Source organism: Strix uralensis, chromosome 9 (assembly GCF_047716275.1).
Source record: "Strix uralensis isolate ZFMK-TIS-50842 chromosome 9, bStrUra1, whole genome shotgun sequence".
Taxonomy (NCBI): Eukaryota; Metazoa; Chordata; class Aves; order Strigiformes; family Strigidae; genus Strix; species Strix uralensis.
In genome coordinates, this window is record NC_133980.1 from 260,933 (window position 1) to 283,896 (window position 22,964).

General features: G+C 41.7%; 1 protein-coding gene across 2 annotated transcripts; it reads left to right on the forward strand.

Moving 5' to 3' along the window:
• Positions 1–186: 186 nt before the first annotated feature.
• On the forward strand, positions 187–21,859 carry HPS3 (HPS3 biogenesis of lysosomal organelles complex 2 subunit 1). Of its 2 annotated transcripts, XM_074878296.1 has the most exons (17): positions 189–798; positions 1,433–1,927; positions 3,263–3,449; positions 5,501–5,586; positions 6,750–6,942; positions 7,218–7,299; positions 9,856–10,010; positions 11,413–11,521; positions 11,732–11,913; positions 12,247–12,424; positions 13,048–13,278; positions 14,968–15,153; positions 16,338–16,526; positions 17,064–17,171; positions 17,517–17,723; positions 19,044–19,134; positions 20,808–21,859. In XM_074878296.1, the coding sequence occupies exons 1-17, from the start codon at positions 216–218 to the stop codon at positions 20,933–20,935; spliced, it is 3,390 nt and encodes a 1,129-aa protein (XP_074734397.1). In that variant the 5' UTR covers positions 189–215; the 3' UTR covers positions 20,936–21,859. The 2 variants fall into 2 exon arrangements, with proteins under 2 accessions (XP_074734398.1, XP_074734397.1); XM_074878297.1 differs by lacking the exon at positions 14,968–15,153 and having other exon boundaries at positions 187–798.
• The last annotated feature ends 1,105 nt before the right edge of the window (positions 21,860–22,964 follow it).

A 22,964-nucleotide genomic window follows, 5' to 3' on the forward strand; every position in this document is an offset into this window, starting at 1 on the left:
GGGGTTTTTGTAGGTTTGGTTTTGATTTTTTTTTTTTTTTTTTTTTTTTCCTTCCCTACACGTTCTGTATAACCCGGAGGGAGAAGGGCTACACCTGCTGAAGATCACCGAAGTGAATTATTTTCAGAGCGCTTCTCACTGGTATCTGTAGAGCATACACTCTCTGCACTGTTTATGGAGTTCCAGAGCCAGAATTGCTGTATTTCATCCCCAAAATGCCTTTGCGTGCGCGTCCCGATCGCAGCAGCCCGGTCGCTGGCCCCGGGGCCGCCGACGGCACCTCCCGGTCCCGCCCCGCGCTCGTGCCCCGCTCTCGCGTCAGCGATCGCTGCCGGCTCGGCGGGAGCCGCCGCGGGGGCGCCCGGAAGTACCGGCGAAGCCGTGACGTTACGCGGAAGGAGCCCGCGGAAGGAGCCCGCGGAAGGAGCCCGCGGAAGGAGCCCGCGGAAGGAGCCCGCGGAAGGAGCCCGCGGAAGGAGCCCGCGGAAGGACGGGCCGTACCGCAGCGGCGGCTGAGGAGGAGGAGAAGGCGGCGGCGGCCTAGCCCGCTCCCCGCAGGCTCGGCGCGGGCCGCCATGGTGCAGCTCTACAACCTGCACCCGTTCGGGTCGCAGAGCGTGGTGCCTTGCCGGCAGGAACCGGCGCGGTTCTGCTGCGGCCGCGACGCGCTGTTCGTTGCCGGCGCAGGCGGCAGCTGCCGGGTGGAGGTGTTCGCGCTGCGCGAGCAGGGCGGCTGCGAGCCCCTGGGCTCCTTCGCCACGCTGGGGCCCGTGCGGCGCATGGCCCACAGCCCCGCAGGTCAGTGCCCGGCGGGGAGGCCCGCGGGCCGGTCCGGGGGAGGCGAGGTGCGGAGCGGGGGCGGGAGGAGGAGGAGGATGGATGAGCAAGGCCTCGCTGCGGCCGCGCTCCGGCGCTTCCCGCTGGGCCGGGCCGGGCAGCGCGGGGCGGGCGTTGGCGGAGGCACCGGCCGGTCCGAGCGGGGCCGCGCGTGCGGGGCCAGCGCGGGGCTTTTTTCTGCCGCCTTCCCCCGCCCCGGGCCGGGCCCGCGCTCTTGCGTGCTGCTGTGCGATTTCGGGGCACGGGGCGGGCCCCGCAGCCCCTCGTCAGTCTGTGACTTTCCCCGTCTTTAGAGAACAAAATGCGGGGGGGGCGGGGGGAGAGGAGACACCTGGTCTGCAATCACAACTCATAAAGTGGATTTAGGAGTTAGACTGGGCCTAGATCTGTACGTAATGGTACGTGAAATGTGTCCAGCAAAGAAACTCACACTTTGGATTTCATTAGAGCAAAACTGGTGAACAAACCGCTTTTGGAATTTTATGCAAGAGTTGAGAATTTACAGTGTTCTCTGTAATGTACTGCAGCAGGTAGAGAGCTCAAAAAGTGTCATCTATTCTTCAATGATATATCAGTACTGCTACTTTCTTTTAAGGAGACTACCTGGTGACGATTGAGGAGAAAAGCAAAGCAACTTTCCTGAGAGTGTATCTGAACTGGAGATGCATGTCTGCAGGGAGTTCTCGTGTTTGTGTTCGGATGGTCGGTCACAAGATGGAAGAGTCATACAGTGAAACCTTAAAAGAACAGATGTCAATTGTGGAAATGCCACTTTCAGATCCTCCCCTGTGCGTTTCATGTTGTCCTGTAAATGGAGATCTTCTTGTGGGCTGCAAAAATAAACTGGTCATGTTCTGTTTGAAGTATCTGGTCATCAACCAGAATTTGACTGTGTTAGACTTCGAACGCTCCTTAATTTTACACATTGATAATCTCATTCCTGCTGAAGTCGCATTTTGTGCCAGACATATAGCTGTAATGACAGAGCTGGAGGTTCTGATCCTGAAACTGGAACTGGTCCAGCAAAGTGCAGACAGGACAGAGCAGTGTGCACACAGAGGTAGTACGCTAGAAAAGCCTGAGGATGGAGGTAAGTGCAGAAGTGATTTTTTTTTTTTTGATTTCCAGGAATCTGCTAACTGGCTCCTGTTATTCTCAAAGTAGGCTCAAACATGGCAATTGCCCTTCAGAAAATACTTCCAGATCAGTTTAGGACTGTCAGCTGAATACTCCAGTGCATGAAAAGTGGTACCATCTGCGGTTAGAGGTAACACTTAAATACACCATCATTCTGCAGATGCTTTCAGGGTAGTGCAACCTCTACAGACATAGAATTAGGTCCTGTTTTGGGGTGCCACCATGGGCCAAAACAAAGTGGTAGGAGTTCAGTGTGCTATGTTCAGAAAAATTACTCTGTCAGCATCACTGCCCAAATAACTGTGTCTCTTCTAAGGGACAAGTGGGAGGCCTAATGGAAGAAGCATCTCATGAACCTCGAGATGGGACCATGCATACTGGCTTACACATTTAAGAATGCTGCTGTGGTGATGCATATGCACTTTTGTAACTGTTAGTAGGCTCAGAGCTTGCATAAACAAGGTGTCAGCAAATTCTCCTTTTTCAGTCCTTTGTCTTTTTCAGGGGCTTCCCTTAGAATCCTAGAAACCCCAGAAATAGATTTACTCAGTGGGTCTCATTCCTGTGTATTGCAAGAAATCAATTCATATGTACTCCATTACCACCTTTCTGGTACTCCATTCCCACCTTTCTGAAAGTATCAGAGGAACACCAACAAACTTGAAACCACCAAATTGAAGAAACTTAAAAAGAGAAAAGGATGGTCTTTTGGAAATGGAAACTGTACCTAGAAAAAATTTAAAGGTAAAAAAGACTTGTCAAGATAGGTAAAATATAAACTGGAATGTTCTTCACTGAGTTGAGATGGATCTTAACTCAGATAATGATATTCCTGGCCCTAGTTGTTTTTATTAATAAAAACTAAATAGGAAAGTTCAGCTTATTTCTGAGTGCTGTTAGGATTTGCTTTCCAGAACTGACGTGAGTTTAAGAGAACCCAACTTTCTATCATAACTGCCTTTTCCTTCTTAAAACCTCTCCAGCCAAATGACAGCTTTTTTTTGACAGCCAGCCGTTTGCAGCACAGGTTGCCTTGGACTGGCCTTACAATGAACAGTTTACCTATTCTTTCAGAAATCTTGACTGTTAGGTATTCAGACTGTTGAGGCTTAAATGAAGGATTGGTCTCATCTTCTAGCGTAGCAGTTTTTTGAAATCTCATGGTTTGAGGAAGCCAGTGCTAGCTAGGTAGCTGTAATTGGAGTATTTAATCGATACTCTGTCATACCACTTTCTTACTGCTAAATGGAATGCTTTGAACAATTAATATAGCATTTTCATTGTTAAGGTGTAAAAGATGAAGGCCCTTCAATGCCTACTTTGCAGCTTGAATTAGATGAGTTCATTGTATGTCAGAAGCCAGTGGAACTGCTTGGGGAAGAAAGTAAGCTATGTGAGATACCCATCACACTGGAATCCACAGAGTTACCTACAGAAGACACAAAGTGCTTCCAAGTGCGGTATCTGCTTTTCAGGTATTGCAAATGTATTTTCCTCTTTATGGGTTAATTTACTACAAGAGATCATAATGAGCTGTGGCTCATGGCTTGTTGAAAGAAAAATCCTGGTATTTTGACTTTGGGGGTTTTTATAAGGGTTGGTGTTTTTTGTTTTTTTTTTTTCCCCACTGAGAAAATAATGTGATATCAAAGAAAGCCCATTTTTGAAGAGAAATTTCATTTGGAAGGGACCAACAATGAACATCTAGTACAGCTCCCTGGCCACTTCAGGGCTGACCCAGTGTCAGAGCATGTTGTTAAGGGCATTGTCCAAATGCCTCTTACACACCGACAGGCTTGGGGCAGCGACCACCTCTCCAGGAAGCCAGTTCCAGGGTTTGACCACCCTCTCAGTAAAGAAGTGCTTCCTAATAACTTCCAGCCCGAACCACCCCGAGCGACCCAGCTCTGAGCCCTTCCCCGGGTCCTGTCCCTGGGTCCCAGGGCTGCTCTCCAGCAATTCCTCTCCCAGTTTATACTTGTGCCTAGCATCAGTCCATCCCAGGTGCAGAATCTGGCACTTGGACTTGTTACATTTCATGCCGTTGATGATTGCCCGATGCTCCATTCTATCTAGATCCCTCTGCAAGGCCTCTTGTCCCTCAAGAGAGTCAACAGCATCTCCTGGTTTGGTATCATCAGCAAACTTGCTAATGGTGCAGTCAACTCCTGCATCCAGATAATTGATCAAAATATTGAACAGCCCTGGCCCCAGGATCGAGCCCTGAGGAACACCGCTGGTGACTGGTCACCAGTCAGATGTAGCCCTGTTCCCTGCAGCCCTTTGAGCTCTGCTGTCCAGCCGGTTCTTCACCCTACGCTGTGAACCTGCTCATCTCATGGCTGGACAACTTCTGGCCTTGAAAATCCTAAGTTTCATTTTATTTGGGGAATGTGACTAGTTGTTACAATCAGAGTAGAATTTTGGTGGTTTTGCAGTTCTAGTGATGTTTAATGTCTGCTTTCATCATACGTCCTTGTGTGCTGTGAAGAGCATGCGTGGCAGCTTCTCTTGTGATGCATCAGAAGGGATGGTCTCTTTCTCAGCTTACAGAATGACAGAATCATTTATGTTGGAAGGGACCTCCTGAGACCGTCTAGTCCAATACCCCACCCCTCCCTTCTCAAGCAGGGTCAGCTAGGACAGGTTTTCCAGGACCCTGTCTGGTCAGGTTTTTAATGTCTCTACAGGTGGAGACTCCACAGCCTTTCTGGGCCACCTCTTGCAGTCTCTGACCACCCACGGTTTTTATACTTTAATGGTGAACTGGTAAAACCGTTTTACACACCTTATTCTGAAGCAGCTTGTGTCAAATTCTGTTATTGTTTAGAGCTCCTTTAAAGGATCACACACAGGCTGATCAGCTGTCCTGTCTCTGTGACCTTAATCACGGTACTGCCTTCTGTTTATTTATTCTGCACCTTTCATTAACTCCAGCTGAAGTGATACTTATTTGAGTACCTCTAAAAAAACATTTTCTCCTTTTCTCCAGCTAGCAAAGGGAGTTTACCAAGTATCTTAAGCACTAAGAAACTACACTTTTTATTTTGTTAGTTATCAAAGCCATTAAACTTCTATCCAACACTGAGGAAGAATTGGTGTCACAGTCCAGCAGTGAATTCCAAAGCAAAGTAGGAAAAAGGATGACACATAATTGGAAAGAAAAGTAGGATTGGAGATAGTGCCGTGTTACATATAGCTCAGTTGAATAAAGAGAGGAAGAAAACCTGTTGAACTGAGGTTCAAATCAATTGCAGCATGTCTTGCAGCGATCCCAGACTTTGACGTGTGTCTTGTAGACAAGCAAAGAGGTTTTTGGTTGCAAGAACTCAAGACAGTTGTCTCTAGCTATGCCACATGCTTCTTGGCATTGCCATGCTAATTACATTAGTAGTAGGAGTGCACATTGTTCTTGAGTATTAAAACATCCACTGTGCCTGTTATAGCTAGTGCTGTCTTGTCCAAAGTAGCTCGTAATGATTTCTCACTGAGGTGCCATGTTGTTGTTTTGGATTTTTATCTCTAGACGTTTTACACCTGACCAGTCACCTTTTGGATTTTGTGAAGAGACAAAGTTGCACTCTGTTCAGCTGCTTCCTGTATACCAGACCGGTATGTGGGTATGTGTGGATGTGTTATGGTCTGTGCCACAGGAGACCTGGGAAAGGAAGGAGCTGCTTTGTTTATTCCGTTTTGTACACTGTTTCTGTATGATTTGTTTTTAAATTAAGGTCTTTCCTCCCTTTTCAATGATTTAAACGGAGCTTTAGTTAAGAAAAAAGTCTTTAAGTTTCTCCAAGCTCTGCATAAACCTTGAACTAAAATATCAGTTCACCACACCAGAAGAGGAAGACTAAATCAGCTTTTATCAGTTCTCCACTGATTAATTTTGCATCACAAGATAGTGATCCTCAGTGTTATAAGATACTAAACTGCCTTTCATGAGTCAGTAGTGGAAATCAGAGTAGTAAACCTTGGTAATCATTAAGATATAGGTTACCCTTCTGCCAGGCTTTAATTAAAACTGCAAGTGTTGGGTGCCGATTTTAGGGGTTCATGAATACACACTAGCTCAAGCCCCAACAAACCATGGAAGAATTTAATGCTGTATGTTACCATCAGCTTTACTGACTGCTCACTCAGTTTGTGGTTGGTTGTCTGCTAAGTAGCAAAGCCTCGTTTAAGTTGCAGCTGACTTGAGAATAAGCTACTTGCCATTTACGTCCAGCTATCTTATGTTCTCTTGTGATTTACAGTCTTTGACAAGAGGATCTGTAAAATCTGAAAACAGCCTTTACCTGCCAAAGTGGCTTTATAAATAAATTCCACCATTCCCAGCCTTTCTTTCCCTTAAGTGAGGACCTGTACTTTGGTGCACTGTAGCTGCAGCTCTGGATGAGCATTCATCCCAGCTCACCAGGAGTTGTCTGAGATCAGGCTGATCATCCAGTCTATGGATGCTTAGTTGTGATGAATCTGCCAGGTCTCTCAGATGCCGTTACATCTATAGGATTCCTTCAATCGGTGGTACGGCCACTCCTTGGTTAAAAATTACTCCAAATGAGAGAACATGACATACAAATCTGTGACCTGTGCACTGATCCGACCTGTACGCTGATCTTCATATAGTTCTTTTTCTCTTCACTAGCTACTAACAAAACCAGTCCACAACCTGGGCAGGTTTGATAGTATCTTTTAGGCATTAGGCTTGCAAAGGAATTGCCAGGTTTTGATTTACAAGGTATATAAAATGCCTTTCTTATTGTTACATCTAGGAAGTTCTGTGACAGACCATGAGGAAATTGAGAACAAGAGAGAACTACTGAGTCTCTTTTGCTTTTTCTCTTTACCTCATGTTGGATATCTCTACTCTGTTGGGAAGTTAGTAGAACTGATTTCTACTTACCAATATTCAGAGAAGTCAGAGCAGGCAGTTCTCACTCCACAGTTCCTGCACGTCATTACAAGGTACTATGTTTATGATTTTGCTGATAGTATCACTATGTTTCTTTATGCTACTGCCATTTAAATTTTTTTTTTTTTCCCTCCCTCTGATACGTCCTTCCTAGCCTCCTGGAACTCTCTGGGTAGGCTCATGTGATAGTGCAGCATGCCCTCCTGCTTAGGCTTCTAGGCACATTTCTATGAAGGAAAAAATACCTGATTCTCTGTAGTTTTGGCTACTGGATTTTTGCAAGTCTTCATTTTTTTTTCCTTCATTGTGGTTTCTTCTTTCCCTCTAGTGAGAACCTGCAGTGTTTCACAGTGCGGTGCAGTGCAGCAGCAGCTCGTGATGAGGATCCATATATTGATACGACTGTGAAGGTGCACCTCTTACTACCTTGCTAAGATAATGGGGGTAGTAGTATGGCACTTAGTTTCCTTATGTTTCCTTCTGAAATCCTGTTACGTTCTATTGGCTGAACCAATAAAATAAGGTCCAAAATTAATATTTTACTTCAATCTATGGCATATTGTATTTTAATGGTCTACAAATGCCTCAATGAAACAATCTATTATTGCTGTTTGAGATTCTAGATGATTAGTGGTATGTTTTCAAAACCATGAAAAGCTATAAAATCACTTACATTTTAAACTAAATTCCATGCTTTTCCTGCATTAATCTGAATGAATGGTGCAGAGTTTTCCCTTATTGCAGCTGATGATGCTTCTCTCTCTCAGGTGTCCTTGAAAAATCAGTTTTTGTAAAAGGAGTGTAAACACTTGAACAAGTCTGCTACCAGATACTTTGTGCATGTTTTTTAGGAGGAGGGCTTTTGATCCTTGGAGGTCTAGACTTTTCCTGTTCCTTAAATTGCTTATCAGTAAAAATCTATTGAATTGTAAAGATTGGGATGTACATCAATAAAAATACCAGGAAAGAAAGACTGAATTAGGCCTGTACAAACCTCATGAAGTTCAACGAGGCCAAGTGCAAGGTCCTGCCCATGGGTTGGGACAATCCCAAGCACAAATCCAGGCTGGGTGAGGAGGGGATTGAGAGCAGCCCCAAGGAGAAGGACTTGGGGGTGTTAGTAGAAAACTGACTGTGAGCCAGCAATGTGTACTCGCAGCCCAGAAAGCCACCTGTGTGCTTGGCTGCACCCAGAGCAGTGTGGGCAGCAGGGCGAGGGGCTTCCCCTCTGCTCCGCTCTCGAGAGACCCCCCTGCCGTGCTGGGTCCAGCTCTGGGGGCACCAACATCAGAAGGACACGGACCTGCTTGAGCGGGGCCAGAGGAGGCCATGAGGATGCTTGGGGGGCTGGAGCACCTCCCCTGTGAGGACAGGCTGAGAGAGTTGGGGGGGTTCAGCTGGAGAAGAGAAGGCTCTGGGGAGACCTTAGAGCGGCCTCCCAGGACTGAAAGGGGCTACAGGAAAGGGAGAAGGGAAGGGACTCTTGATTAGGGGGTGTGGGGATAGGATAAGGGGGAGCGGTTTTAAACTGACAGAGGGGAGATTTAGATGAGATCTAAGGAAGAAATTCTTCCCTGTGAGGGGGGTGAGGCCCTGGCACAGGTTGCCCAGAGAAGCTGTGGCTGCCCCCTCCCTGGAAGGGTTCAAGGCCAGGTTGAACGGGGCTTTGGGCAACCTGGGCTAGTGGAAGGTGGCCCTGCTGAGGGCAGGGGCTGGGACTGGATGGGCTTTGAGGTCATTTCCCACCCAAACCACTCTGTGATTCTGTGATTCCTTTTGAGCATGTAGACAGCGGACAAAGAAACCATAGGACAGTAGAAGTATTATAAAATTCTCAAGAGCTAAACATGAGAGCTCTGCTCCTCATAAAGGTACTGAGATAAAGAATATAAACACATGACACAATCTGTCCCTTCTCCAGTCTCACCTTTCTGTGTTTTCACTGTGGCTTGCATTCAGTCCATTACGGTTCCTGCAGTCATGCACCAGGCTGCCTCCTGTCTCAGCAGGAGGTTTGAGGAGATGTGCATGTCATGGTGGTCTGCAGACTGCAGTCCCTCGTGGTGTCCCTGCTGCAGCTTGTGCTCCACAGGCTTCAGACTCAGTCTGGCGTGGGCCCTGCAGGGGCCACGTCCCCTCAGGGTGTTTCTGCTGCAGTGTGGAGTTGGAAGTGTGGTGATGGCAATGGTGGTTATTATTTATTTTTCCTGCTGTTTTTTTACATCAGTGTCAGAGCTGGCTGGTTCTGGTTCTGACTAGCCCAGGGCAGTTTAGAGCCTTCTGGTCACCACTGCAGCCTCCTGCCTCTTTACAAGAAATGTTAAGGTTTCTTCAGAAAACGGGGTACACATATGGTGCTGTGTTGCTATGTTAATTTGTAAATATGGTATTTTATCTTCTTAAAGCTGTAAATGTGGAATATTTCTGGGCAAATGAAGTTGCATTTTTCCATTTTTAGTCCAGTATAGATTATATGGTAAGGTTTAACTGAAAGCTGCATATTGAACAAATCAGGAACATAATACTGGGTATGTAATGTAACAATAGGCAAGGAAATATAATACTTTTCTCTATAATTGCTTTTCATAAGCAAATTAAATCAATACTTTTATAACCATGTCAGGCAATCTTTTACAACTTGGCCAAATTCAAACTATTTGGGATTAAGTTTTCCATGTTAGGCATCTCCCTCAGGCTCACTTATTTTGAGACACACAGCTAAAACTGTGTAGTTGCTTTGAAGAGTGAAATGATTATTTTTTTTTTACCCATTGTTAAATGATTTATGTCATAGTTTAGAGTATTTTTATTCTTGCTTAAGTGAAGAACTCAAAAGTTAGGAAAGCCAGTGAATGTTTTTAGTGTCAGATAATTGAACAGAGGTTAAATTTCTTTTTTTTTTTTTTTGTTTAAAGTCTCAAAGTACATACTAACAGAAATTACAAAGCAATTACTATCCTTTATAGGCTTGTCCACCTGTTGCACTGGATGTCTGCACGTTAAGAATGCAGCTTTTTATAGGACCAAGAGCTATCTGTCATTTCAAAAACCATATAATTCTTTTGACTAAGGCAGACACGGAAGATATTACTGAAAGAAGAAAGCCTACAAGAAGGATGCTGTAAGGATTTCTGTCTTTTGGGGAGATGGTATTTATAGCTCTGTGTACAGTGCTGAATTTGTGGATGTTGGAGTTGAAGAGAGGTTCCTCTGGAAAACTGTTTGGAAAGAATTCCCTGATTAGTGCATGGGAACAAAAATCAAGCATTTATTTTTTTCAATTCTACTGTATTAACTGACATAGAAGAAAATAAGGTAGGGTCACAAATGCTTGAAATCAACGAAGTAAGTTACTCAAGATTGTAAAAAACTTATGTAAGTAATGTTAAAATAATATTACTAAGAACGTATGTGCTTCTGAGAAGAAAAAATATGTATCTTGAGATACAAAAATATGTAGGAGTACTGAAGCTACAGGCTAACAAATTGTAACACAAAATGAAAATGTCTTACATTTGGCTAAGGGTTCTTCCCAAGAAAAGTTATGAACATCACTGTAGTAATCCATGACAAAAGAAGGATCAGACTTTGGCCCAAGATACACTTCTAGCATGTATGTAGCCAGAGGCTCTTGTGACTTTTTATCTATTTCCATGAGAACTGCTATTCCCATTCTTTTTTGAGGGCTTTTCATAAAATTACTAAACAGCTATTCTAAACCAGCTATTTGGAAATTACATTAAAGTCAGTTCAAGTTCATTAACCAAAGCGGGACAACTGTAGTTGATTGAAGAGTTATTTGAACCAGTATTTCTTAAAGCCTAGAGCAGACATTATTCAGGAGAAGATGAGGATAAGATGAGAATGATAATTCAAAATACTGTATTTTTCTTTGTATAAAGCACAGTTTCTTCTGCCAGTAGTGCTGTTTCAGAGATTATAGTTGGCATTTGAGGAAGATACACTTTTTCCCTTCAGTAAAGAAAGTTGAACAAATATTAGTCTACTTAATACCATCACTTGAAAATAAAGATAAAAATATCCCAGAAGAGTTAAAAACCAAAAAGCCATAACAAAAAGAGTCTGTGTTTTCCTACAGTGTTTTAGCCTTAGGGCGTTACAGACCTAGCCAATGTGTTAGAGTAAAAGCATTCAAATATTTTTTTGCCATGTCTTGGCAAACACTTTAATAGAGCTGCAGGGGCAAATGTGCAGTAAGTCCTTACAGAAAGTAAGCAAACATCTTAGCTAATTTGAGTTACTTAACTTCATGTAAGTATCTGATACTACCTGTTGTTAAGCCTGGAGAAGATGTAGATAGCTTTGATGGTATTCCTGGTGTGTGAACATGCCTATCCCTGTTTTGTTATTAGCCATTATGACTTAAATTCACAGCTTAACTCTTAAGCATTTACAAGCCTGCAAACATACCTATTTGTGCATTGAAATTATCAAGTGAGTGAGATTTTTTTTGGCTGCATAGTGTTTATTTGGACACTGACAACTCTTTTCCTTCTCTCTAGTTCCAGAAAGGCTGACAGCATCAAATCCAGAACAAATTCTGAGTCAGAGCCTGGTTGGAATTTATATATTATAAACACTGTTTCAACTATTCAGCTTTACAGAGAAATGGTATTGCCCAACTCCTGCTTTTGTTGTTTGGTGACTAAAATTAAGTACTGCTAATTAATCTCTGATGCATGTCATTGCTAAATATAACGTAATATATTTGTCATGAATAGCCCATAATACTTTTTCAAATGGCTGCTGCCCTCATTACAATTGTTCCTGTATATTCTTAATTTTTGCCAGCAGCCTAAGTATATCCTGTGTCTGTTCTAGGTAGATTATAGTAGAATTTACGAAAATGTAAAAACGGAGAGTTGCATCCATCTTTTAAGTGAGGCTCACTTATTGGTCAGAGCAGCTGTAATGGACCCTCATTTCCTTAAATCAGATGAGAAAGAAGAACTTCTAAAAGCATTCAGAGAAAGTTGTGCCTTCTTAGGAGACTGCTATAGCAGGTACGTTTTAGATAAGTGAGTTTTTTTTCCCAACAATGTAACTGTAAAATGAAAATTCATCATTCTTTGATGTTTTACATTAGTATTACATATATAATACAAGTCTTTATGTTCTACAAAACCAGCTTAATCTAGTCATCTCTGCAGTATCTGCTTGTCTTTATTGTTATTGAACACAGAATATAATATTACGCTGAGTATGAGCTATGTATTCGCAGATACTGGTGTGTCTGCAACTTTGTTTGATGTATTATTTTAGTTCTTACAAACAGTGATGGTAAAGTGTTGCCCTTAATTGTTTTGTTCTTTTCTTCTTTCCTCTCTTGCCTTCAGGTTTGACACAAAGGATTACCACCTTGCTTTGCCATACTACAGAATGTCAGGTTTATCAGTGACTGAAGTTTTAAAGAGACTAGTTTCAGAAGGTGATGAAATACAGACATATGAGAGAGGATTTATATTTTACTTAACTCATTCTCTTAATGAAGACTTAAATGAAGAATTAAGTAAGGTAGAAACAACAGGGGTTTTTTCTTAATCTGTTGATCTAGTTCTGATTTTAAGAACTGTGTATCAAATTTTAATTAAATGCCCTTTGAAAATGCTGAGTTGCTTATTTAGTTTTACAGTTGTTCTTTTTCACATCGTTTTTATTTTCCCATTTTTGTTGACAAAGTAGCAAGCAGCACCTGTGATGCTTTGGGCTGCTTTCAAGCAACATTATGGGTTTGACTATCATGATGCATGTTGCTAATGTTCTGGTTCCCACTGGCACACAAAGACTTCCATTTTAGCAAAGCTCTGCTGCAAATTTCTTTTCATTTCTCTTTCTATAACAAAACAAACTCTTTCTTTGAACATTGCCAAATTGTACAGGTTGGTAAAACCAATTCACTGTGGTGATGGATGTTCTCCTAGCACCCCAGAATATGGGTTGCATCACTGCTGATTAGAGATCCTTTACTTTTACCAGTGGGGAGGAGAGTCAGGAAAGGCACTGTGATTTGATAGCTAAGCTGCACTTGTCTGTTTTATTAAAAAACACCAAAGAAAGCAAAATAAAACTGCAGTACTTTTATATTCACATACATATCTGGAAAGGTCTAATCTGTCAAATGGCTTTTATTTCAATAGGAATCAGCAAATAAAGTTCTCCAGATATTCTGTCTTGCTGACCCTGTGCAGCTGCCTCATATCCTCTGCAGCCCCTGCATGAGAAATGTATGTCCTCTGACAGCTGTGAAGTATCTTCAGAAAGTAGAAAAGATCATGCCATCAGTGGTCGTGACACTTACTAAGGCTTTCATGGCTCTGAAAATGGGAGACCTGACAATGTGTGAACATGAGATGGGCTCCTATAAGGAGGTAAAGTATGCTGAAAGCATAAGCTATTCATGCTTTGCAAAGGCAGAGTCAGTAGGTTTGGCATGTAGTTGTATTTTACTGTAGAAGCAACTGTTGGTCACTCCTCTTCCTCCTGCTGGGCTGCACAGGCTCCACTGAGTGCAGTAACAGTGGAATCGAGGGCTGGCATACACACTGGGACTGTACTGTTTCCTCTGCAGGTCGGGTAGTCTTATCTTGGCAGAGCTTTACCAAATAAGTGAAAGTTTTGAAGCTGTTAAGTTCTTGTTAAAGTAAATGCTGTTTACCGGAGTATAACAAGCTCTACAGAGCCATTGCTCTTCAGCAGTACAGCAGGGTTGTATAGCAGCATTTTTACACCCCTCCACCTGTAATATGTGTTATGCCCATGAAAACCCATCTGTATGCAAAGAGCTGTTGTAAAATTGCTCTTGAAGCAGAATGTCCATGATGCACACAAACTAAAGTTTCTGTATACAATTTTCCATCTTTCTTATGTGGAATCAAAGCACTTAAGCCTTAGTAAGATCAGATCAGAACTTACTTCAGTGCTATCAAAGGAAGGATTCCACACCAATGGGGGGAAAAATGTTAGTGAAGCAGTCTGTGCCACAGATGTTCACTTGTGGTTTTAGATTGAGACCTGTCTGTAAATTACTTGTAAAGGTTGCTCTGGACTGGTGAATATTCAGAGGTGACAGAGCTTGAAATACAGACTCTTTCTGAGAGTGAGATATTGGAGGTATAAAAATTTTTAAAATAGCTGTTTCAAAGTTAGATATCATGCTTTGGTAGGAGAAGTCCTGGAGAGCTTTCAAAGTTAGCAGTTTTTGAATTGTAGGGTGGGAATTGTGGAGAGTTGTTTCAACAATGATGCCCAGCACCACCTTCATTCTAACCATTTACAGCACAATCAAGTGAAATTGCCGGGTTGTGAGCAAACATACACACATTCCACTGCAGGGGTGTTGGGGTTTTTTTTTTGTTTTTCTTTTTAATCTGGCCTATTAAAAAAATGTTCTGTTGCACCTCACCTTTAAAAAGCATTTTTTGCAAAGCAGAAAGAGTAACGCTTTCACAAAGTTAGAGAAAGGAAGGATAGTTTGTATGCATGGTGGGGTGAAATCTGAAACTGCCTTCTAGGTCTGCCTTATATTTCCTGTGTAATTCATTTAATCTGCTTAGGCATCATTTCCCCACTGTCTTTAGAGTGGAAATAATATCTTGTCATTCTTACCTTCAAAAGCACCCAGATATCCAGAAACAACTTGTGCAGCATATTTTGATCATTGTTTCATGGGTATTTTCAAAATAAAATGCATACTTTAGCAAAGTAGTCTATTGAAATTTCAGCTGGTGATTTTTCAAAACACCGTGTGTATTGAATGTCTTGGATTTCATAGTGCAATCTATCTTTCTTACATGCACAGTAACTCCAGCTTCCAACAGTGTGTTACTTTCAGTGTTCAGGCAATGGCCTGTTGTTCAGGAGTCACTGCTCTGGCACAGTTTGGATCTCAGTCTCTGGAGAGCTATTCTATAAATTGTAGAAAGGATTTATTTCCTTCTTCTGACCTTCCTTCATTTCATCTGTCTAAACTTCACTGCCTGAGGAAATACTGAGTTTTCTGAGTTGAATCAAATGTGGATTGAATTCTTTACCTGATTTGTATCTGACTGTATTTGTAGACAGCACTGGCTTCTGGCTTCACTGGGCAACCAAAACTCTTGAGACAGCGTAAGGAAGGAATTGTCGTGCCAACTGAGTTTGCTGTTCACCTGAAGGAGATGCAGCCTGGTTTACTGGTGGCTGCCACTGTGGCTTTACATGAGAACAGTAAAATTGAACTGGAAGAAGCAGATACCTTTTTCAAGGTTGGCGTGTAATCATTTTTTGCTTCTATTTTTCTCATAGTGATGTTGTGATGGGTAGGCAAAGCAGGCTTAGTTGCTCCTTCACTCAATTTCAGCATTTCTTCAGAAGGAGGGAGATGAGGGTTGGATATATTCCAGTTATGATAGATGACTACAGAGTCAGAAACGGGACTATCTGGAAAGAAATACTGGTTAAATCAAGAAAAAAAAGCCTCATTAAGTAAGTTCTTTGATTTGACCCTGTCATTTGAATGGAGAATACCCTGATCTCAGAGATCTTTCAATGGCTTCCTAGTAATTGGACTTCCTAAGGCTACTGAAATTTAACAGAATTTAGAGAAGTCACTTCCATAAGCTCCTTTGGAAGAAATCATTAGGATTGAAACATACTTGTAAAGAATTAGACTTAAATAGGAAGGTATATAATATTTGATGTTCTGTGTAAATTTCTGAAAGAAGAGTGGGTCTCTGCAGTTTATGAGGAGAAAGACAAATAGAATAGTTTCTGGTGTCACTGAAGTATTCTTTATTTAGATTGGGAATAGACAAACCTTTTTTCTTTTCTCTACAATGAATAACATTGTTTGGATTAAAGCCATGTATTCTTCAGTGTAGGTATGTTGCAGTCTTGTGTCTGTTACTGTGAAAGACCTGTATCAGAAATACCAAGTCATGAAACTTGAATCAGAACAAGTGTTGCTGTTTAAAGCGAATTGGAGACCAAAAATCCATTTCACTGGCACACCAGACCTTAAAAGCATCTGCCTTGTGGGTCCTACCATTATACCCAGCTGAGCTACACAGCAACTCTTACGGCCTTTAGATTCTTCTTGCTAAGATACCTGCTTGGCTTATTGGTATATGTAAAATCCTCCAAACTAGCAGTCTGTAACTACTTGCTGACAGTGTGCTGACATTTCTGGCAGTGGAGTAAATCTTGAAGAATAAATCAAATCTATTGTTCAGAATTGATTACTTTAAAATCATTCCATGAACTTGTTCCTTTGCCTAGCACTGTATTATGTAGAATCACATCCATTACAAATACATCAAGACAAGAAAGGAACCAAAGTTGTGCTTCTAGTAAAAGTGAAAAACTGTTCCTCCTGTCTCTTCTAAATTCTGCTACTAATAATTACCACAATCTGTGCTAACTTGATGTCTTCCAATGTTTCTGTTCTTAGATGTTGTGTGGTAACAGTGAAAACACTATTCCTCAGCTCTTGGTGGATTTCTGGGAAGCTCTTCTTGTAGTGTGCTCTCAGGAAGAAATACTTCAGGAGCTTTTACTGAGGGTTACTTCTCAGTACGTTTGGAGAATATCAAAGAAGCAACTTCCTGAGACTAAGCCATTGAAAACAACAGAGGATTTGGTAAGTCTACCACTCGCAGGAAGTTTGATGGCTGCATTGTCCCTCCAAAATCGATCCAAATACTATCCTTAGTATTTCAATTCTGGACAGTTTATTTCTTAAAAGAAGCAAGACTGAAAGCAAATAAGGTAGCGTGCAGTTACCAAATAGGTATTGCTGGCTCTGGGGAGCCCTGTTCTTTGGGGACATTTGCATATATACTTCCAACAGGAATCTCAGCTCTGGATAGAAATAAGGGCTAAAATGAAACAATCAGAGTTTGTCAGGTGGAGTGTTTGCAGTTTTACAAAGCTGGCTAAATGAGAAAAGTGTGTGAATGATGAATTTTAAGGGATTCTGAATGGGAAATCTGAAATACAGAATTATATAGGAGTTTCCAGTTTATTTGTTACTAAATTGTATGAAGCAGAAGAAAGAGTAGCTGCTATTCTAAGTTATGCTATTTGAGAGTAAAGTTTTCTTCACTTGTGGGTTTGACATGGAACTGTCACTAACAGAAATATTTCTTGTATTGCCACTTGATTCTTTCTTGTATAGATAAACTCCTGTAACCATTTTGGGTTGATTTTCCCATGGGTAACTTCCATAATGTCAATGGGATCTCCATCTGATGAGGATTACCATGAAGATATCTCAAAACTACAGGTATGAAACCCCTTAAATCTTACTGTTCACAGCTTAGATCCATTCTGCAAATGTTCATGTATGTATGAACAACTTCCTCCTTCCCCCCCAGGTTATACAGGTTAAACTAAAAGGCCCACTGAAATGATGAAAGGAAAAAATATGTAGAGATGCGTCAATAACAATGATATTTACATTTGCGGTCCACTCTAAACTTGCTTTCTCAGTTTTCAATAACATTTATTAAAGGAAGTATTATTTCAAAATTATTCCGATAAGTAAGGGCTTGTGTTCTAAGGTTATGGTTAGCATTTTTTTGCAAAGTTTGTCTTACATCCAAACAATACTTTTTCTTCTTGTCTTCAGTCTCTTTTGTGTAGTCAGTCAATCAATATAGCTCCAGCTCTGCCTGTCTTGGAGCCTCTGACAGAGGCTGGCAACGTTGGCCTCACCATCCACGTTCTCTGCAGTACCCGTCTAGGCCGGTACGAGGAAGCCCTTGACCAGCTCCTCAGAAGGTGTCCTGATGCAGCTGTATTATATGCTCAGCACGAGCTGAAAGGTGACAATCGGGTGAGCTACTTTCGTTACAGTATTTTTTTGCTTTGTTTTTTTCTGTTTTCTAACTATAAATGATGTGTGTACAGATGGACTCTGAATGGATCAAGTAGTGCAACTTTCAGACAAAGTAAACTGCTTAACTTGCTTTGAACCTCTGGCTTGGCATTTAAATTCCGTAACTCAGTCCCCACTAATTTTAATGGAATATTTTTTTTTTCCCCAGTTTCTTCTGTGACTTTTTGTATTCATTCTAGCAAATTGAAAGCATAGTCTTTTCAGATGGCAAAGTGCCTCAGAAAAGGCAGAGTAATACATTCTTTTTCCACTGTAAACGAAAAACTAGCTAGTTTCTCACTAATCAGTGTTCTAACTTGTTTGACAGTGTTGTATAACATGAAATTTAGTGATAAGCTACCTGATAAGAACACATGGTCCTTCAGATAAAATCACACTTAAATATATTCTTCCTGTGTTCTAGTGACATCTTCTGGCCTTCTAACACCAGAATGGTACTGGTGCACTAGGGGAAAGATTATGTTCTTTATGTCCCATTTTCCCTTAAGCCTCTGTACAGTTTTAATTTTGGAACCGATTTTATTCAAGTGTTCCAGGAGTACAGGAGTTTACTTCTATTGCCCATCAGAGTTACTCAATTAATTGTGCACCATTTTGCTGGCCAGGGTCAGCAAAGGTGATCCTCTACCAGATGGACATACTAGAACTCTGTTCAAAACCAGATTTGTGCTCTTTATTCAGATCTGAAAATAGTTTCTTTGATTGTTTCCACATAGTTAGAGTTGAATGTGAGGTTGCAGTACTGAATCTGAACACGGGTGGAGGAAAAGAGTTGCCATATTGAAAAAAGAAGGAAAGAAATTCCTTCTCTCCATTCTTATTAACAAAATTATAAACATAATTCACTACTACTGCTGTTGGAAATAGACAGATTAGGTCAGGAGACAGAGCAGAATTCTTGTAGTAATGCTGTTCACCACTTTGCATGGAGCTGTTTGGAGGGAAAACCCCTCCTTTTCTGACTGCATCAGTCTCACTAATTATGTGACTTTTCTCTTATAAACTTTTCTCTATAGAGGCACTAGGGGGCACTATGTAAAATTTTTCGAGTAGAAAAAGATCACACTGAAAATTGAAAAACACATCATATGCAAAAAAGCCTGCATTTCAGAGCATTATATAAATTATTGAGTTCATCGCAACCTACCTGCATTTGTACATATCTGAGCTTAGTTAGTGTGTTTTTAGCAGATCTTTCATACTCTTAATTGCAGTCCTTGTTAATTTACACTTTTGCTGTTGGTTTTTGTGGATTAGGCTGTGTGGTGGAACAAGCTGCTTCCTGAACTTTGCAAGACAACCAGACTTACTGGCAATGACTGCCCTGTTCTAATTTCATCACTGAAAGGTAAATGAATTTATTGCAACTCCAGCAGCCTTTGCACATCATCTGACATTGTAAATACTGTTCAGGCTAAGGACTACTGATGTGATAATTTGGAAGAAAATGGGCACCTTTGTCTACAGTTAAAGCTAACACAGCTCATCAGGCTTTCTAGTTGTTAGCACAGGATTCTGCAACGTACAGTGTGTTGCCTCATATAAAAATGGCATTAATTTTGTAGTGAAAACAAACAGTTTGTTGGAATGTCCAAAATGTTGGAATCATATCTACTCTGCTCTCGGGAGACCCCCCTGCAGTGCCGGGTCCAGCTCTGGGGGCACCAACAGTAGAAGGACACGGACCTGCTCGAGCAGGGCCAGAGGAGGCCACGAGGATGCTCAGGGGGCTGGAGCACCCCCCTGTGAGGACAGGCTGAGAGAGTTGGGGGGGTTCAGCTGGAGAAGAGAAGGCTCTGGGGAGACCTTAGAGCGGCCTCCCAGGACTGAAAGGGGCTACAGGAAAGGGGGGAGGGACTCTTGATCAGGAGGTGTGGGGATAGGATGAGGGGGAACAGGTTTAAACTGACAGAGGGGAGATTTAGATGAGATCTAAGGAAGAAATTCTTCCCTGTGAGGGGGGTGAGGCCCTGGCACAGGTTGCCCAGAGAAGCTGTGGCTGCCCCCTCCCTGGAAGGGTTCAAAGCCAGGCTGGACGGGGCTTTGGGCAACCTGGGCTAGTGGAAGGTGGCCCTGCCGAGGGCAGGGGGTAGGACTGGATGGGCTTTGAGGTCCCTTCCCACCCAAACCATTCCATGATTCTGTGATAGTGTTTCTATATAGGTCAAGAATGGACACTATTAAAAAAACTTACTACATAAAACTAATAGACAGTAATTGTTTCTTCTCCTTGGCCCAGTGCCTGTATGGTTCTAAGCAATGACAGGCTACTTTTGATAACCCAGCAGGTGTTTAAGTGTGTATTGATGATTAGGTCACAGACTGAAAAAACCACAACGTGTTACTACTAGAAGTAGAGAAACCAACCCTGGTAGTCTAGTTGTCACGTGTTTGTGGGAAGTCAGTAATGTTGTGTATAGCTGAGGGGCCAGTGTGTTTGTTCTGACCGAATAAGAGTGAATAAAGCACCTGTGTTTTTTACAACTGACAGTGTAATGCGTGGGGGCAGGAAAACAGCATCACGGGGTTGCATTGTGCAGCACAGGTTGCCATGCTCTATCATAAAGTTCTAGTTGCTAGTGCTAATAGTTTTTCTTTTGAAATACTGTTTTCATGGAGTAACTCTGCTGTAATCACTTAAGAACATGAACAGCTTGGTCTGAGAAGCTGCTTTCAGAACATCTCATTTTAGAGGTTGTGCTGAGTTAGGGTGCTGCTTCCAGGGCTTCCCTGGCCTTTGATACAAAATATGTGAAGTACTAGATCAGACTTCCATAAGCATTAGTGCCGCATGTAGACCTGATGAGATCAAGGTATGGGTTTAATCTAACACATAATTTCAGTTTACTTTTGAGACTTCCTATAGTTGCATTTCCTCCTAAATGGGCGTGTCTCAAATTTCATTCCCATTGCAATACTTACATAATTTGATGACTTCAATTAGTGATTACATTGTTAATGTTTTTTCATTTCTTTGTTCTAAAACCAAAATACCTAAACAAGATTTTCTCCCCTGTTCAGAAACTTTATCAGTTGTTGCAATGGAACTGGAACTAAGGGATTTCCTCAGTCTTCTACCAGAGGATGGAACTGCAGCATTTTTCCTGCCACATCTTCTTCACTGCAGCCAGAGGAGGCTGCTGACCTAAAACAATGGAAGTCTACTATGCACTGAAATTCAGAGAATGTGCTGGAATACAGAAGTAAATAAACAGTAGAACTACATATAAAGTACTGTGGGACTCCCCTGACATAAATCACCTTATTTCTCAGTTGAAACCTCGTGACAGCTATTAAATGACAGCTATTGTCTGAGGGAGAGCATCTCTTTTGAAGCCAGTACTATTGCACTCTGATGAAGGTCAACAAACCAGAACTCCTGCCAGGTAGAAATGAATGGTGGTGGGACTGGTGAAAACACAGCTATGAGCTGTTAGGCAGCATCACCTACCTTCTCAGTGGGGGTGAACTTACAGTCCAAGCAGCTAGAAAATACAGACTGTGTGGTACAATTGGACGTACAGTGTTCACTGGAAGTAAAGCAGGGAGTCAGTCTTAATTCTATGTTAGTGAGTTGGATCACTGACCTGGGGAGGAGTTTAAGCTCAGGCATGTGTCTAACTGGGCAGAAGTAAGTGCCTTACCCTCCCAAGTGGAATTGGGCCCCACTTAACTTCATTTTACAACACAGACATTCCCTTGAATTCCAGCTGGCAAAGCCAGTCAGCTGCTCTGTCATCTCAGCTGCATACCCATGCAAGTGTTAAATGTTTTCATTTAGCAATTCCCTAAAAAAGGCCATAAATCAAAAAGAAACAGACGTGTTCCCAAGGGGAGTGGAAGATACGGACTACTGCTTGCTTGCTCTTTTTTTTTTTTTTTCTTTCTTCTGTTTGTTATACTCAGTCAGTAGAGAAGGATTTGAAATATCTTCTTGGTTTTCTGGTAAGCATCTCAGGTACTTGTGCATAGATGTACTGATGTTTGCCTTTCTTTTGGGCAGAAAACATCCTTTTGTTCCTTCAGCTGGAATTCAATCATAATAAACTGTCACGATGTTTATGGCTTTCTTATGAATGCAGTTTGGTTTTTTGAGAATCTGCCACAAATAAATCAATGAGTCCATGATCCCATAACCATCTAAAGGCCTAATTAGCTGACATTGACTCTATCAAATCCATTTTCCCTGAAGCTGTAGTATTACTTAAACCTGTAGAAGTAAGTCAGAAGAGGTCATCTACATTGCAAATAAAATATATTTTGAAGCTATTTTCTTTTTTAACTTGGCTGTAGCAGGAATGCTACACAGATAAAATCAATGAGCTGATTTACTAGGAGGGATTATGCTGGTTTCAGTAGAATCTTTCTACCTTAAGAAAGGCCAGAGTAATTTAGTCTTGTGACAGAGAAGCAATTTCCTTTGTTCTGGCAGCTGTAAAGCTCAAGTGTTCTGCTTTGCCTGCCTGTCCCGTACATCCTTCCCTCGTGTTTGACAGAGGTCCAGCGTACATGGAGTGGGGTTATGAAAACACGATGGCACGTGGATGGCACCTGCTCTTACCGCTTTCATTTTTGGCCAGCATTAGTCATGCACTAATACTGCTGCTTCCATCTGTCAAGAAATGCTTAATTTCTTCATTAGTCTTAATGCTAGGTCTTCACTATACAACTAACATCAAAATGATTCTACTGCAGGAGTTGTTTAAGATTCATGAGAGCAAAGCTTCTTCTTAGGTAGTCACCAAATTTTGCCCTTTACTGTCTGAATTTCATCAGGCTTATTTCAGCATAACTTTGTCTGTCTTGTAATTATTTTCATAACAGAAAACCAAAAATGTCTTGTGCAACCATGATCCCTCAGCCATTGCATCTTTTAAATTCACTATCTTGAAAGATGTTACTGGATAAAATTACAAAATAATTGCAACAGAAATAATAGAACTATTTTGTTAGCTGTTCAGTTATGACTTTATATATATTTTAAGTATGAACCTATGTAAAAAGTGATAACCAAATTCCTGTTTTCCAAGCAATAACTAGTAAAACGTGATAGCAGATACCTAAAACAAATTTTGCTGTTACACAGGGTTATTTACAAACTTTTAAAAAAAAGTACATTTGTCTCTTCCATGTTCCTCAGCAATTAAATAACATGCATTAGGCATCACCTAGAATATG

Bases quoted from the DNA above. Each gene is read 5' to 3' on its own strand.
- HPS3 (XM_074878296.1), top strand. From the start codon at position 216: ATGCCTTTGCGTGCGCGTCCCGATCGCAGCAGCCCGGTCGCTGGCCCC. The intron at 17,724-19,043 runs GTGAGCTACTTT...TTTGTGGATTAG, and splicing joins AGCTGAAAGGTGACAATCGG to GCTGTGTGGTGGAACAAGCT. The intron at 19,135-20,807 runs GTAAATGAATTT...TCCCCTGTTCAG, and splicing joins TCTAATTTCATCACTGAAAG to AAACTTTATCAGTTGTTGCA.